This window comes from Hypanus sabinus, chromosome 30, assembly GCF_030144855.1.
Source record: "Hypanus sabinus isolate sHypSab1 chromosome 30, sHypSab1.hap1, whole genome shotgun sequence".
In the NCBI taxonomy this organism is placed as follows: Eukaryota; Metazoa; Chordata; class Chondrichthyes; order Myliobatiformes; family Dasyatidae; genus Hypanus; species Hypanus sabinus.
In genome coordinates, this window is record NC_082735.1 from 9527961 (window position 1) to 9544477 (window position 16517).

At 42.7% G+C, this 16517-nt stretch overlaps 1 protein-coding gene across 2 annotated transcripts in view; it reads right to left on the bottom strand.

The window, feature by feature from the left end:
- oscp1b (organic solute carrier partner 1b) overlaps nt 1-13081 on the bottom strand; it is a 55585-nt gene extending 42504 nt beyond the window's left edge. Inside the window, exons 1-4 of one of the 2 annotated variants that reach the window (XM_059954298.1) lie at nt 12890-13043; nt 12497-12550; nt 4862-5016; nt 4083-4250 (exon numbers count right to left, since the gene is read on the bottom strand). In XM_059954298.1, the coding sequence (XP_059810281.1) occupies nt 4083-4250; nt 4862-5014 (321 nt within the window). In that variant the 5' untranslated portion in view covers nt 5015-5016; nt 12497-12550; nt 12890-13043. Of the gene's footprint in view, nt 1-4082; nt 4251-4861; nt 5017-12496; nt 12551-12889 lie in introns of both variants that reach the window. The other variant, XM_059954297.1, reaches the window with a different exon arrangement.
- Nucleotides 13082-16517: the final 3436 nt, after the last annotated feature.

Here is a 16517-nt window from a genome sequence, read left to right on the forward strand (position 1 = left end):
AAGGAATTGCAAAACCTTCACTTTTCTGCAGGTCTTGGTTGAGGAAGGGCAGGCTACTAAATTTGATTGGACAACCAACCAAATACTTGGTGCAGTATTACACATGAAATCAAGACAAACTAAAGCAGTTCTAGCAGAAAACTGCACTGCAATTTGTGAAGAGGTAGTCATATTGCAGAACCTACCAAAAACCTAACAGCTGGAGGAATTCAGTGGTCAAGCAGCATGTGTGGAGGGTAACTGACAATCAGCAATCCAGGTCAAAACAATTCCACTGGGTGGAAAGAGTGCAGGTGAGATGGACGGTAAGAAAAGGTGAGAGGCTGAGGATTGGGCATGAGCTGGCAAGTAATAGGTGGATCCATGTTAGGAGGGGCGATTGGCAAATGGAGTCAGGTTGGGAATGGAAGGCTGGAGGTAGAGGCTGAGAGATCAGAGGACTGCAGATAATAGATCATCAAATGATAATATTGATAATCAAATCTGCATCTGTTGTTCAACATTAATTTTTTAGTAATATGATAGGTGGAGCAACAAAGGGCTGTAGATGATGGAATCTGAAAGGGAGGTGGAACACAGAACTAAGTAACAGAGGTGGGTTGGCAGATGGGAACAGTGGGGAAAGGGGACCAAGTGGGAGGAATGTTGGGGAGATGAAAGAAACTGGGCAATCGGGGAAGGGAAGAGTGGTTTGGGTGTGTGCAGGAGGACCTGCAAAGAGGAAGAGGGGCAGGGGGACAAGTTATTTGAAATTGGAGAGCAAAATTTCATCCAAAGTTCTTTCCTAGTTCCTCCTTGATTAAATTTTATTCTAATTTCTCTCTGCATGTGTATCTCAAATCTCATATTGAACCTACTCAAATTAAATATTGACTAATCAGCTTCTGTCTAGACAAACAAGGAAGCTGTTCTCTTCTTTTCTCAGTCTCTTCTTTTCATCAGGTACAGCTCCACTTGAGTTTTTAAACCATTCCTAAAACAGCCTACCTTCTCCGCAATAGCATTGATAGCTCAGTTCGTTGACAATCAACATTGGCACACCTTAGGGGTGTGTGTTTAGTCCACTGTTCTGCTCTCTCTACACCCTTGACTGTGTGGCTTGACGTGGCTGAAATGTCATCTATAGATTTGCTGATGATGCAACCGCTGTTTGCAGAATCTCAGATGGTGACGAGAAGGTGTACAAAAGCGAGATATACCAGGTAGTTGAGTGATGTCGTAGCACCAGCCTTGCATTCAACATTAGTAGAACCAGAGTTGAGTGAAAAGACAAGGGAACACACACCAATCATCACAGAGGGATCAGAAGTGGAGAGAGTGAGCAATTTCAAGCTCCTGGGTGCCTCCGAGGACCTAACCCGGTCCCAACATATTGATGCAGCTATAAAAGTGGCAAAACAGCAGCTATATTTCATTAGTAGTTTGAGGAGATTTGGTTTGTCACCTAAAACACTTGAAAACTTCTACAGACATACAATGGAGAGCATTCTGACTGGCTGCATCACCATCTGTTATGGTGTGGGAAGGCTACTGCACAGGATCAAAACAAGCTGCAGAAAGTTGTAAAATTAGTCAGCTCCATCATGGGTACCAGCCTCTGTAGTATCAGACAGACATATTTCATTGATCCCGAGGGAAATTGGGTTTTGTTATAGCCGCACCAACCAAGAATAGTGAAGAAATATAGCAATATTATTACTTAATTATTTATGGTTTTATAAGTTAATCATGCCAAGTAGAAATAAGTCCAGGACCAGCCTATTGGCTCAGGGTGTCTGACACTCCGAGGGAGGAGTTGTAAAGTTTGATGGCCACAGGTTGGAATGACTTCCTATGATGCTCAGAGTTACATCTCAGTGGAATAAGTCTCTGGCTGAATGTATTCCTGTGCCTAACCAGTACATTATGGAGTGGATGGGAGTCATTGTCCAAGATGGCATGCAAATTGGACAGCATCCTCTTTTCAGACACCACCGTCTGAGAGTCCAGTTCCATCCCCACAACATCACTGGCCTTACGAATGAGTTTGTTGATTCTGTTGGTGTCTGCTACCCTCAGCCTGCTGCCCCAGCACACAACAACAAACACGATAGCACTGGCCACCACAGCCTCGTAGAACATCTTCAGCATCGTCTGGCAGAAGTTAAAGGACCTCAGTCCCCTCAGGAAATAGAGATGGCTCTGACCCTTCTTATAAACAGCCTCAGTGTTCTTTGACCAGTCCAGTTTATTGTCAATTCGTATCCCCAGGTATTTGTAATCCTTCACTATGTCCACACTGACCCCTTGGGTGGAAACAGGGGTCACCGGTGCCTTAGCCCTCCTCAGGTCCACCACCAGCTCCTTAGTCTTTTCACATTAAGCTGCAGGTGATTCTGCTCGCACCATGTGACAAAGTTTCCCACCATAGCCCTGTACTCAGCCTCATCTCCCTTGCTGATGCATCCAACTATGGCAGAGTCATCAGAAAACTTCTGAAGATGGCAAGACTCTGTGTTGTAGTTGAAGTCCGAGGTGTAGATGGTGAAGAGAAAGGGAGACAGGACAGTTCCCTGTGGAGCCCCAGTGCTGCTGACCACTCTGTCTAACACACAGTGTTGCAAGCACACATACTGTGGTCTGCCAGTCAGGTAATCAATAATCCATGACACCAGGGAAGCATCCACCTGCATCACTGTCAGCTTCTCACCCAGCAGAGCAGGGCGGATGGTGTTGAATGCACTGGAGAAGTCAAGAAACATGACCCTCACAGTGCTCAGTGGTGAAATACGCCAACTAGTGGAATGGTGCCACAGCAACAACCAAGCACTCAACGTCAGTAAGATGAAAGAGCTGATTGTAGACCACAGGAAGGGTAAGACGAAGGAACACATACCAATCCTCATTGAGGGATCAGAAGTGGAGAGAGTGAGCAGCTTCAAGTTCCTGGGTGTCAAGATCTCTGAGGATCTAACCTGGTCCCAACATATTGATGTAGTCATAAAGAAGGCAAGACAGTGGCTATACTTTATTAGGACCTTGAAGAGAACAACAAATACACTCAAAAGCTTCTATAGTTGTTCTGTGGAGAGCATTCTGACAGTGTGCATCACTGTCTGGTATGGAGGGCCTACTGCACAGGACCAAAAGAAGCTGCAGAAGGTTGTAAATCTAGTCAGCTTCATGTTGGGCACTAGCCTGCAAAGTACCCAGGACATCTTTAGGGAGTGGTGTCTCAGAAAGGCAGTATCCACTATTAAGGACCTCCAGCACCCACGGCATGCCCTTTTCTCGCTGTTACCATCAGGTAAGAGGTACAGAAGCCTGAGGGGACGCACTCAGCAATTCAGGAACAGCTTCTTCCCCTCTGCCATCCTATTCCTAAATGGACATTAAAGCTTTGGACACTACCTCACCTTTTTAAATATACAGTATTTTCTGTTTTTGCACATTTTGAAAAATCTATTCAATATACGTAATTGATTTACATGTTTATTATTATGTCTGCTAGATTACATATTGCATTGAACTGCTGCTGCTAAGTTAACAAATTTCACATCACATGCCAGTGAAAATAAACCTGATTCTGATTATTAAGGAACAGTGCCTCAGAAAGGTGGCATCAATCATTAAGGGCTCCCATCACCCAGGACATGCCCTTTTCTCATTGTTACCATCAGGAAAGAGGTACAGAAGCTTGAAGACACACACTCAGTGATTCAGGAACAGCTTTTTCCCTTCTGCTATCCGACTCCCAAATGGACATCGAACCATGAACACCACCTCACTACTTTTTAAAAAAAAATTCTAGTTTTGAACTACTCATTTTAATTTAACTGTTTAATATACATATATATTCTTACTGTAATTCAGTTTTTTCTATATTTATCATGTATTGCAATGTACTGCTGCCACAAAGTTAACAAATTTCAAAACATATGCTGGTGATATTAAACTGATTCTATTTCTGAGCTCAGTAAATGATATCTTTAGAACCACTGTAACACACATTTCTCATTCAAATTCAAGGACAATATGATCTAAGATTGAATATTTGCCTTGCAATTATAAATATCACAGAATCACATGAAAACAACACTCACCTCAATCAGTTGTCGGAATGTCTCATCTACTTGGTTTAAAATGCTTGGAGAATCATGTACAAATTCCTTGACTGCATCCATATGATTCAATGTGACCAACAGTAGGTCTTTTGGCCTTGGACAGAGGAGTACTTGGTACTTGAATGCCATTGTCATCAAGTCATAGAGCTGGAGGTATGTGGAAAAAGAAAACTACCTGATGCACACAGGATTAAGATAAACTTATTACCCCAACCAATAATAATCTTAGTTGTTTCTTTCTTTATACATGTCATTTCCCACTCTAGTCCATCTCCAAAACTTTATCTTAGAGATTAGGACTTTGGTTCCACTCTCACATCCAAGCTGATGTGGGGAAACAAGTTGCCTGTTGTGAACCAACTAATTGGTACTCAAAAGCTTGCAGAGAATGACAGTCCCACTTTTTTGACTCAACTTCTTCAAGGAAATAGCTAGCTTTATTTACAGATGGTTATTCCCAGATTTATTAACCCAAAATATGTGAAGGAGTGGAGCTGAGCCAGTGTTTGAGTTAGAATGTGTATTGCCATTGACTGGCAGAATAAGAATCTTTCAAACTGCTACTGTTTAACATCAGAGCATTGAAAAGGACATAAGCGAAGAGAGTATCAGTTTCTAAGAGCTTGTTCAGAAGTAGATGTAATCCAAAAACAATTTTCAGTATTCTCTAGTATTTGATCTATCTATCTATACACTTATGTAGCTAAAAAACCAACACATTGACAAAAGAATTAGGCAAGGCATTTATATTTATTCACCTTATCCATGCTAGCCTGATTCAGTCTCATAATGGAAGCATGAGCCAGTCGATCAAACACAGTTCTGAGGGCTTTCTTAGAATACAGCTCTTGAGGTTTGAATAGTTCCTCCATGAATTTCTTATTAAACATCGTACTGACAATGTCATTCATTACTGAAAAGAGAAGAAACATAATTTATTTCAAAACATTAATATTTCCTCCAACAGTCTAGCAGGCAAATACAGTTCCGGGGATAGAACTGAACGGCTGAAACCAGGACTTGTACAGAAGATGTAATCATTAGAATATTAGAAAGCTTTTGACAAGAACAGGCTATTCAGCCCAACAAAGCTTGTCAAAATCCTATTCACACAGTCCATTGAAATAACTATTGAGTTTAGATTTGGAAGTCTCTAAGATACTACTCTCAACTACACAACTAGGTAGTTTGTTACACATGTCCACAACTTGCTGCGTAAAGAAATTCTTCCTAATTTTAGTCTGAAATCTCCCTTTAACCAGTCTCCACCTATGGCCCCGTGTCCTCGTCGATAGATTAATTTTGAAATAGCAGCTAGCGTCCACCTTACTTATACCCTTAATGATTTTAAACATTTCTATTATGCCTCCTGTCATTCTATGCCTATTTAGGCTAAAAAGGCTTAATTCTTTCAATCTTTCTTTTATAGCTCATACCCTGCAGACCTGGAATGAGTCTAGTCGCTCTCCTCTGAACTCTCTCCAGTCCCTTCACATCCCTCACAAAACAGGGAGACAAAAATTGTACACAGTACTCAAGGTGTGGCCTCAGAACACAGCTTAAGGGGAATGTCTCTGTACTTGAACTCCACTGAGCACATTATATAGCCCAACATTCTATTAGCCTTCCTGATGTTGATAGTCTATCAGGACACCCAAACTCTTCTCATATAGTGCTTGTTTAAGTTATTTTAGTTGGGTGCTAAGGACTGAACCAGTTATAATCAAACTGATTTGCAATGTACTAGTCAGAAACTTGAGTATAATGAACAGTTCTGACCATTATATTTGAGGATAAATACAATTTTGCTGGAGCACATGGGATTTATGGAGAATATTGTAAAGAATGGAAAATCCTTGCCACAAGGAAGGATTGGATCAGATGAGGTAAATTAAGCACAAAGTGATGAGGTACCTAGATGAAGTAAACAGGAAGGCTCTACTAGCAGAGGGTCAAAAATCTAAAGTACCAGCAAGGGTAAAACAATAGATGAAGATAGGGACCTGAAACTCAGTGACTTTGGAGACACTCTCATACTTAACAATTCTTTGGTGTACACTTGAGATGCCGTGAACTGAAGGGTTATGGGGCTGATGACAAAACAAGCATAAATGTGAACAGGAGAAAATCTGCAGATGATGGAAATCCAAAGCAACACACAAAATGCTAGAGGAACTCTCAGGTCAGGCAGCATCTATGGAAAAGAGGAAACCGTCGACGCTTTGGGCTGAGATCCTTCATCCAGACTAGAAAGGAAGGGGAAGTCAGAATAAGAAGGTAGGGGAAGGGAGGAAGAAGGCAGGTTAAACTGTGGGAGGAGGTGACACAGAGAGCTGGAAAGCTGATTGCTGAAAGAGATAAAGGGTTGGAGAAGGGGGAATCTGACAGAAGGGGTTAAAAGACCATGGAAGAAAGGGAAGGTGGGGAGAGGAGCACTAGAGGGAGGTGATAAGCAGGTAAGTAGATATGGTGTGAAAGGGAAACAAGAATGGGGAATGGTGAAGAGGGGTACACAATTATCAGAAGTTTGAGAAATCGATGTTTATGCCATCAGGTTGGAGGCTACCAAGATGGAACGTAAGGTGTTGCGTCTTAAACCTGAGTGTAACCTCATCACGCCAGTAGAGGAGGTTGGACTGAGATAATAGAATTGGAATGGGAAATAGAATTGAAATGGGTAACCATCAGACTCAATGGGCCAAATGGCCGACCTCTGCTCCTATATCTTATGGTCTTATGTAAATCCCACTTTTTGTGGTGGATAGAGTGAAGATGCTTAATGAAGTGTCCAATTTAGTGTACTGCACTCAACGCTCACAATATGGTCTTCACCACCCAAGAAGACATTGGGTGATGCTTTACAAAACACTTCTATTTGGGGAAACACTCACCTGTCACTTTAATTCTCCATTACACTCTAACCTATCCATCTTCGGCTTCTTCACACTGATCAATTTCTCGGAAAATCATAATAGCATTTTCTGACTAGTTTTCAGGATTGAAAAATGAATTTAACGATTTTCTATAAAACTACCTTTGCTGTACCCTTCTGATGCCATGTCAACAGAAACCATGAACCCAGTTTATCTCTTTTCGCATTTGTTGTCTGCTCCAGCATTTTCTTTTCAGATTTCCAAAAACTGAAACTACTGCTTATTTACACAAATTATTACAGAAATTATTAGAAGGAAGGGAAATCTATTTATTCCAGAATACAAATCAACCTTATAGAAAAACACCTTCCCACAACTGTTATTCTCTACAGGAAGATTTGAGATTCACATGGCAGAGGAATAATGAGGAGTATGAACTGAATGTGTCAAAATAATTCAGGTATCGTCAACAAGATGTCTAAATACATACATAAGGGGCTTCTATTCTTTATACTTAAGCTTTGCAAATTACTTTTGTGGAATGCCTACAGGATGCTTTTTAGAGCAGCTTATGGCTGGAGCCCACCAGGGAAAAGGGAATTCTGGATAAGGTGTTGAGGAATAAACCAGACTTGACTAGGAAGCTTAAGGTAAAGGAACCCTTAGGAAATAGTGATCATAATATGATAGAACTCACCCTGCAGTTTGAGAGGGAGAAGCCATAACCAGATATATATTGGTATTACAATGGAGCAAAAGAACCGACAGAGAATGAGAGAAGCTGACCACAGTTGATTGGAAGGGGACACTAGCAGGGATGACAGCTGAGCAGCTGTGGCTGGAGTGTCTGAGAGGGCACAGGATTGGTTTACCCTACAGAAGAAAGCATTCTAAAGGGAGGATGAGACAGCCATGGCTGACAAGGGAAGTTAAAAGACAGAATAAAAGCAAAATATTGCAAATATTAGTGGGAAGCTAGAGCAACAACATTTTCAGTCTGCCTGTAGCCAATACAATTTTTCATACAAGGCATATGAAAAGAAAATAACAATTGTTCCATTTAAAAAAATTATTTTACAAATCATAGTTGCCTTTAACTATAGGTCTCTTTAATGCCACTGGTACTTAACTGTCAGAACTTCACCACTCCCCTCACCTATTCTAAACACTCTTCTCTCCACGCTAATTGTCCTCTACCTGCCAAGGCTAGATGGCAGCTCTAAGACACTTCCTCTTACTTACACCGAACTAGGTCTCCATGTTATGATGTCATCATCGTGTTCTATCCTGATCCTGATTGAGAAGTTGCAGAGCCTGGGCCACTGTACCACACTCTGCAATGGATCCTTGACTTCCTAACTGGAAGACCACAGGCTGTGCGGATTGGTGATAACATATCCTCTTCGCTGACGATCAACAGGGGTGTGTGCTTAGCCACTGCTCTACTCTCTGTATACACATGACTGTCTGGCTAGGCATAGCTCAAATATCATCTACATATTTGCACACGATACAACCATTGTTGGTAGAATCTCAGGTAGCGACGAGAGGGCGTACAGGAGTGAGATATGCCAACTAGTGGAGTGGTGCCACAGCAACAACCTGGCACTCAACATCAGTAAAATGAAAGAGCTGATTGTGGACTTCAGGAAGGGTAAGACAAAAGAACACATACCAATCCTCACAGAGGGATCAGAAGTGGAGGGAGTGGGCAGTTTCACGTTTCTGGGTGTCAAAACCTCTGAGGATCTAACCTGGTCCCAACACATTGATATAGTCAGAAAGAAGGCAAGACAGTGGCTATACTTTATTAGGAGTTTGAAGCAATTTGGCATGTCAATAAATACACTCAAAAACTTCTATAGTTGTAGCATGGAGAGCATTCTGACAGGCTGCATCCCTGTCTAGTATGGAAGGGCTACTGCACAGGACCGAAAGAAGCTGCACAAGGTTGTAAATCTAGTCAGCTCCATCTTGGGTACTAGCCTACAAAGTACCCAGGACATCTTTAGGGAGTGGTGTCTCAGAAAGGCAGCATCCATTATTAAAGACCTCCAGCATCCAGGGCATGCCCTTTTCTCACTGTTACCATCAGGTGGGAGATACAGAAGCCTGAGGGCACACACTCAGCGATTCAGAAACAGCTTCTTCCCCTCTGCCATCTGATTCTTGAATGGACTTTGAAGCTTTGGACACCACCTCACTTTTTAAATATACAGTATTTCTGTTCTAGCACATTTTAAAATAAGCTATTCAATATACATAATTTACTTGTTTATTATATTTTTATTTTTTTCTCTCTCTGCTAGATTATGTATTGCATTGAACTGCTGCTGCTAACAAATTTCACGTCACATGCCAGTGATAATAAACTTGATTCTGATTCTGACCTCCCTTGATCTCTCCTCTACAGTCTCCAACCTCATTGTACTCTAACCCCACACTTCCCATTCTAACTCCTATGTAAGATACACAAACCAAACCACTTCAGCAGCCCCTTTATTTCCCCCTGCTCCTGCTCCATTGAATTTGTGTCCACATATCTCAACTTGACTTTGCATACTCTCCATCACTTCAACAATATTCAGTTTCCTAAACCCAACTGCATCATTTTTACCATGTATGTCAAGGCTCTATGCTTTTTTCTTGAGAACAGGCCCAGTTAGTTTCCTTCCACACCAACCTCCTTCATTTAGTAGAACTGATACTCACCTGTAACAACTTCTCTTTCAGTTCCTTCCACTTTCACCAGACCATCTCCCCTTACACTTCCTACCTCTTACCATTTAGGCCCTTCCAGGTGAGGCAGACTGGGGAGAGATGGAGGAGTGGGAGCTTACATGGACCCCAGATATGCCTGTCTTTTCATCGGCTACATGGGAATAACCCATGTTCTAAGCCTACCCAAGTAATGCTCTCCAACGCATTGACACTGCATTGGTGGAGCTTCCTACACCCATTCTAAGTTTGCCGATTTCAGTAACTTCACCCCCAGCTTCCACCCTGCGCTCAAAATCACTTGATCCATATCTGACACCCCACTCCCTTTTCCTGATCTCTATTTGCATCTCCAGAGACAGATTATCTATTGATATTTTTTAACAAATCCATTAACTCTCCATTATCTTCACTATATATCTTCCCATTCTATGACTTGCAAAGATGCTATTCCCTTCTATGTACATCTGTTCCAATAATCAGACTTTTCATTCCAGGAATATGAAGCATTTTTTTTCAAAATGCAAGGTTGCCTCTCCACTGCAATCTACGCAGCCTTCACACACATATATTCCATTTCCTGCATGTCTGACCTTACCCTATCGACCTCATCTGCAACAGTAACAAGGACAGGATTCCCCTTGTCCCTATCTACCACCCCAAGAGCCTCTATATCCAGCATCTCATTCTCTGCAACTTCTGCAATTTCCAATCGGATCCCAGCACTAGGCACATCTTTCCCTAACCACTTTCTGCAGGGATTACGCCCTCTGTGACTGCCTTGTCTGCTCATCCCTCCCCAACTGATCCTCCTACAAGTACTTAGCCCTGCAACTGTCCCAAATGTTACACCTCCTCCTCCTCCTCCAACTATTTAGGCCCAAAAATGTCCTTCCAGGTAAGGCAGATTGGGGGGAGGGAGAGGAGCAGGAAATTACTTCATCTAACACCTTCCTTCTGTCAGCTATAACAGTCAGAATCTCCCAGTGGCCAGCCACTTTAATTCCACTTCCCATTCCCACAGTGACATGTTTACCCACACCTGATCTACTGTCCAGTTGAGGCTAGATGCAGATCAGAGGAAAGATACCTCATATTCCATCTTGGTAGTTGCCTACATAACAACATCAATATAGATTTCTTCAAATTCTGGTAATCACTCACCTCTGATCTACTCCTCCCCCCTTCTGTTCTCTCCTATCCCTCTAGACCCCTTACCCACTCTCTATCCTCTCCCCTTGCCTATCACTTACACCTTCTTCCTTCTTGTTTCCCACCTCCTTCCATTTGCTTCATGATACACTGTTGTCCCCTATCAGATTCCACCTTCTTCAGTCTTTTGCCTCTTTCACCTATCACATCCCAATTTCTCACATCATTGTCACTCCCTCCCCAACCTATCTATCTTCCCCCTCACTTGGATTCACCTATCACCTGCCAGCCTGTGCAACTTCCCTCTCCCTATCCATTTTTTTCTTGTTTTTGCCTTCTCACTGAAGAGTCTTGGCTCAAAATGTCATTTTCCTCCATATCCTGACTTGCTAGGTTCCTTCAGCATTTTTGGTGAGTTGCTGAAGATTTCCAGCATCTGCTGTGGTTCCTCCACTCACTATGTTTCAATGAGATCACCCCTTATTCTCCTTAGCTCTCACAGATCAAACTTTATTAATCAGTCGCAAAGTCAGCTCTCTTATCCCAGGTATTAGTCTAGTACACACACAAGAGATTCTGCAGATGCTGGAAAGCTGCAGAAAGGGAAGAAGGGAGCACCAGAGGGACATGATGGGCAGGAGAGGTGAAGGGGTGAGAGAGGAACTAGAACAGGGAACAGAAAAAGAGAGAAAGGGGATCCGGGAGAAATTACAAGAAGTTATAAAACTGATGTTCATGCAATCAGTTTGGAGTTCATTCAGATGGACTATGAGGAGTTACTGCTCCAACTCGAGTGTGGGTCAGTAAAAGGTGCTGTGGATTGATATGTCCGAATAGGAAATGGGTGGCCAGCGGGAAATCCTGCCTTTTGTGGTGTACGGAGTGAAGGTGCTTGACCAAGCAGTCCGCCAATCTACTTTGGGTTTTACCGATGTAGAGGAGGCTGCACCAAGAGCACCAGATACTGTAGACAGTCTTGAAGGTGAAATGTTGCCTGACCTGGAAGGTGAGTCTAGCATCTTCAGTTTGTGCAAATTTCATTCATTTTCCAAAGACCAGTTTGATTTCTAACACTGTTCAAGCAGACACTCTTCTAAGGACCACACATGACCATCTGACATAGCTTTCTAGTGCCCCACTGCAAGGACATCCATGACAAGAGCCAGTATTTTGACCAGGGAAGGGGATAGAACACAGTGGAGTCTCATCTTGTCTTCAAGACAGTCATATACACAGTACTTCTGAATGGGTTAGTGATGATCAAGATCGCAGCAATTTTTAAAAACAAGCCAGAAACTTGGAGGAAGAGCAAAAGAAAATAACTAGTGAAATTCGATTTTTTTTTAAACTACACTACTCCAACTTTTCCAAGACCAATCTGAAAAGATGCAGAAAGCACCTTTCACACTTTTATGATTTTTTCCCCTGACAGCACAATAACTCCAGTCAGCAACAGTAACTGTTGAATAACTCAAAAGTGAACTAATCAGTGTTTGTATGAGGGTTGTCTGGGTGTATATTGTTGATACATTGCTGTCATGAGACATTGGGGTTTGACGAGGTGCATGTTTACAGTTTATCCAGCACCTGTAACAGTAAGAATTGTAGGATGGAAAATAATTGGGTTAATATTTTATAAAGTTAACTGACCTGCACTTGGGGTTTAGAGGTGGAAATGCTAGTCGCTGGTAGGGTTTTATTGTCCTGAGGGGGAAGAGGACGTACATTTGATTAGTTGATCAGACTACGGCATGGCGGTGGTTCACTGTAAAATCACAGCAGTCTAGGGATTTGGGATAACAGGAGTGGGGAAGCTAGTTCATTGCTTAGACACTGTTCTGGGTCCAGGGGCTCGTGTTGGTGGGGGGGGGGGTGTTGGATAAACCTTAAAACATTACAGATCAGAGAACTCGCCTCTCTTTATGGCCCGCTCGCCTTCGATCCCCGCCACTCGATTTCAACCCCCTTCCCCGGGGACCCCGCTCGCTCCCGCTGCCCGGGATCTCACTCGTCCCGCCCGCCAGGCTCTTCAACGCTCCACACCTTTCTTGGCCTTATCGCTCGGGATGTTCTGGGCCCGGAGCCGCTGATCGAGGATGTACAGCATCTCTCCGCCGAGGTTAATGAAGAGCAGGGGCAGCGTTCGCAGCGACATGTCGGCCGAAACTCTCCCGGCTGCTCCGCTGTTGCCTTGACGCGTCCGTTGCCAGGTTGGCGATGCGAGCAGCAATCCACCAATGAGCAGCACTGACACTATGAGGTGTGATTTAAGGGATTAATTAAAGTACCAGCGAATTCCTTAAAAATATTTGAGCCGACGGTAAATCTAATCTAGGGGGAATCAGACGTGATGTTTATTTTGACAATTATTTATCTATTTATTATAGTTTGAGATGCATTTGTTACCTATCGCAAAGTGTCGTTGAGAAGGTGAGCTGCCTTTTTGAACCATTGCAGAGTTTCTGGTGAAGGGACTCCCACTGCTGTTGGAAGGAGTGTTGCAGGATTTTGCTTACAGTTAAGATGAAGGAACAATGTTAATTTTCCAAATCAGGATGGTGTACAACTTGCAGGGGAACCTGCAGATGGCGATGTTCCCATGTTGGAAATGTTGAGTAGCACACAAATTGCTGGAGGAACTCAGTAGCTGAAGGGAAATAAAGATTAAGATGATATACATGACACTTCTAGTGCGGGTGTAGGGAATGAATATTTAAACTGACAGATGGGCTGCAGTCAAGTTGGCTATGTTGTCCTAAATGTTATTGAGCTTCTTGAAAGCTAATGTAACTGTATTGTGAGCATTCCTTTGTACTGTTAATTTGCATCTTTTGGATGGTAAGGAGGTTTGTAGGATTAGAGGGTAAGTTATTTATTGCAGGAACTTAAACCTCTTAGGCTAGCGGGATGGAGATACACTTCCAACAAAGGAGGTGTAAGGCACTTCTTCCCTCCGCTAGCCTAAAATTCACTCTTGGGGATGATGTCACACCTACCTAGCCTTCTGATCAGTGGGAGCAGGTGGTGGATGGTTATATGCTGGTTATTATCACAAGTCCTGGTTTTCTGACCACTGATGCCAGGCAGACAATTCCTGAAGAGTATTGCTAACGGCTGTGGTCATCCATCTTGTAAAGACACTGCCCATAAGAAGGCAATGGCAAACCACTATGGTAGAAAAATTTGCTAAGAACAATCATGGTAATGGAAAGACCATGATCACCCATGTCATATGATTGCTTTCAAGAAGGAGCTAGATAGGTATCTTATGGATAGGGGAATCAAGGGATATGGGGACAAGGCAGGAACCGGGTATTGATAGTAGATGATCAGCCATGATCTCAAAATGGCTGTGCAGGCTCGAAGGGCCGAATGGTCTACTTCTGCACCTATTGTCTATTGTCTATATGACATGACACACAACGAATGAATGAATTTAGTCCCCTGACCTGCTCTTCTTGTATGCAGCTGGTCAGTTCAGCTTCAGGATAATGATGACCTCATCTCCCTGTCCCCCTCCGTGGATGTTCATGATGGGGGAGTTGATGAAGGTCATCCATTGAATGTCATAACTTGGTGCTTGGACTCACTTGTAAGAGATGATTATTGCTTGGCACTTCTGTGGTATGAAACTTAACGGAGACATCATTTTTCATCCTCATTGTAAGCCTACCAGCCTCACTGGAAATTTTTTTTGTTCTGTTGTGTAACATCTTAAAAGTTCCTTAATTAAACATGTGTTAAATATTAATAGAGTAACATTCCATATTTGCCAAAATATTAATCATGCTATTTATCAGCTCATGTCTGGCTGTTGTTTCTCTTACTGATTGCAGGTATGCACAGTTTTAATTTGGAGAAGATGAGAATGGAATAGAATATTTTCCAGTCATCAGCAAACATTCCCATCCTTGATCTTGTGATAGGAAATAGATCATTGATGAAGCACTTAAAAACAATTGGGCTTAGAGCATGGTTGTGAGGAACTCTTGGGAGTAGAACCTCCAACAATTCCAACCATCTTTCTTTGTGCGGTGTTTATTACTAAACATCCATTGATTTCAGTTTTATGTCTAGATTCCACACTCTCTCAAACACTTCCTTCTTGACAAGATCAATCATTCTCAAATCACCTCTGTCCATCACTAGACCAAGGCTGAGATGAAGTCTGGAGCTGTGTGGTCTTATTGAAGTCCAAACTGGATGCTGATGACCATGTTATTGGAAAGTAAGTACCATTGATAACACTGTTACAAACACAATCATGTGAGCTGCCCTAATGACTATCACTCGGTAGCTCTCACATCTACAGTGATGAAATGATTTGAGAGGTTGGCCATGACTAGACTGAACTCCTGCCTCAGCAAGAACCTGGACCCATTGCAAATTGCCTATTACCACAATAGGTCAACAGCAGATGCAATCTCAATGGCTTTTCACATGGCTTTATACCACCGGGACAACACAAGCACCTATGTCAGGATGCTGTTCATCGACTATAGTTCAGCATTTAATACCATCATTCCCACAATCCTGATTGAGAAGTTACAGAACCTGGGCCTCTGTACCTCCCTCTGCAATTGGATCCTTGACTTCCTAACCAGAAGACCACAGTCTGTCTTCCATGCTGACGGTCAACACTGGTACAGCTCAGGGGTGTGTGCTTAGCCCACTGCTTTACTCTCTCTATATCCATGACTGTGTGGCTAGGCATAGCTCAAGTGCCATCCATAAATTTGTTGATGATACAACCATTGTTGGTAACATCTCAGATGAAGCCGAGAGAGCATACAGGAGCGAGATATGCCAACTAGTGGAGTGGTGTCACAGCAACAACCTCACACTCAATGTCAGTAAGACGAAAGAGCTGATTGTGGACTTCCAGAAGGATAAGACGAAAGAACACATACCAATACTCATAGAGGGATCAGAAGTGGAGAGAGTGAGCAGTTTCAATTTCCTGGTTGTCAAGATCTTACCTGGTCCCAGCATATTGATGCAGTTATAAAGAAGGCAAGACAGCGACTATGCTTCATCAGGAGTTTAAAGAGATCTGTTATGTCAACAAATACACTCAAAAACTTCTATAGATGTACCATGGAGAGCATTCTGACAGGCTGCATCATTGTCTAGTATGGGGGTGGGGGGAGGCTACTGCACAGGACTGGAAGAAGCTGCAGAGATTGTAAATTTAGTCAGCTCCATCTTGGGTACTAGCCTACTAAGTACCCAGAACATCTTCAAGGAACGGTGTCTCAGAAAGGCAGTGTCCTTTAGTAAGGACCTCCAGCACCCAGGGCATGCCCTTTTCTCACTGTTACCATCAGGTAGGAGGTACAGATGCCAGAAAGCATACACTCAGCGATTTAGGAACAGCTTCTTTGCTTGTGCCATCCGATTCCTAAAGGGACATTGAACCCGTGAACACTACCTGACTTTTTTTAATATATATTCTTTTTTGCACAATTTTTAACTTATTCAATATAGGTCTACAGTAATTGATTTATTAATTGAAAGGAGGCAGCGCACAGGTCCGGGAATGAAGTTTAAAAGTAAGAGCTTCACGGGAACTTGGCTATAACCCTCACACCAATTGTGAGTTGCAGAGCAGGGAAGGTTCCAGCATAAAAAGGAGACTCTGCCTACCAGAGACGTGATCAAAGGAGCAGTC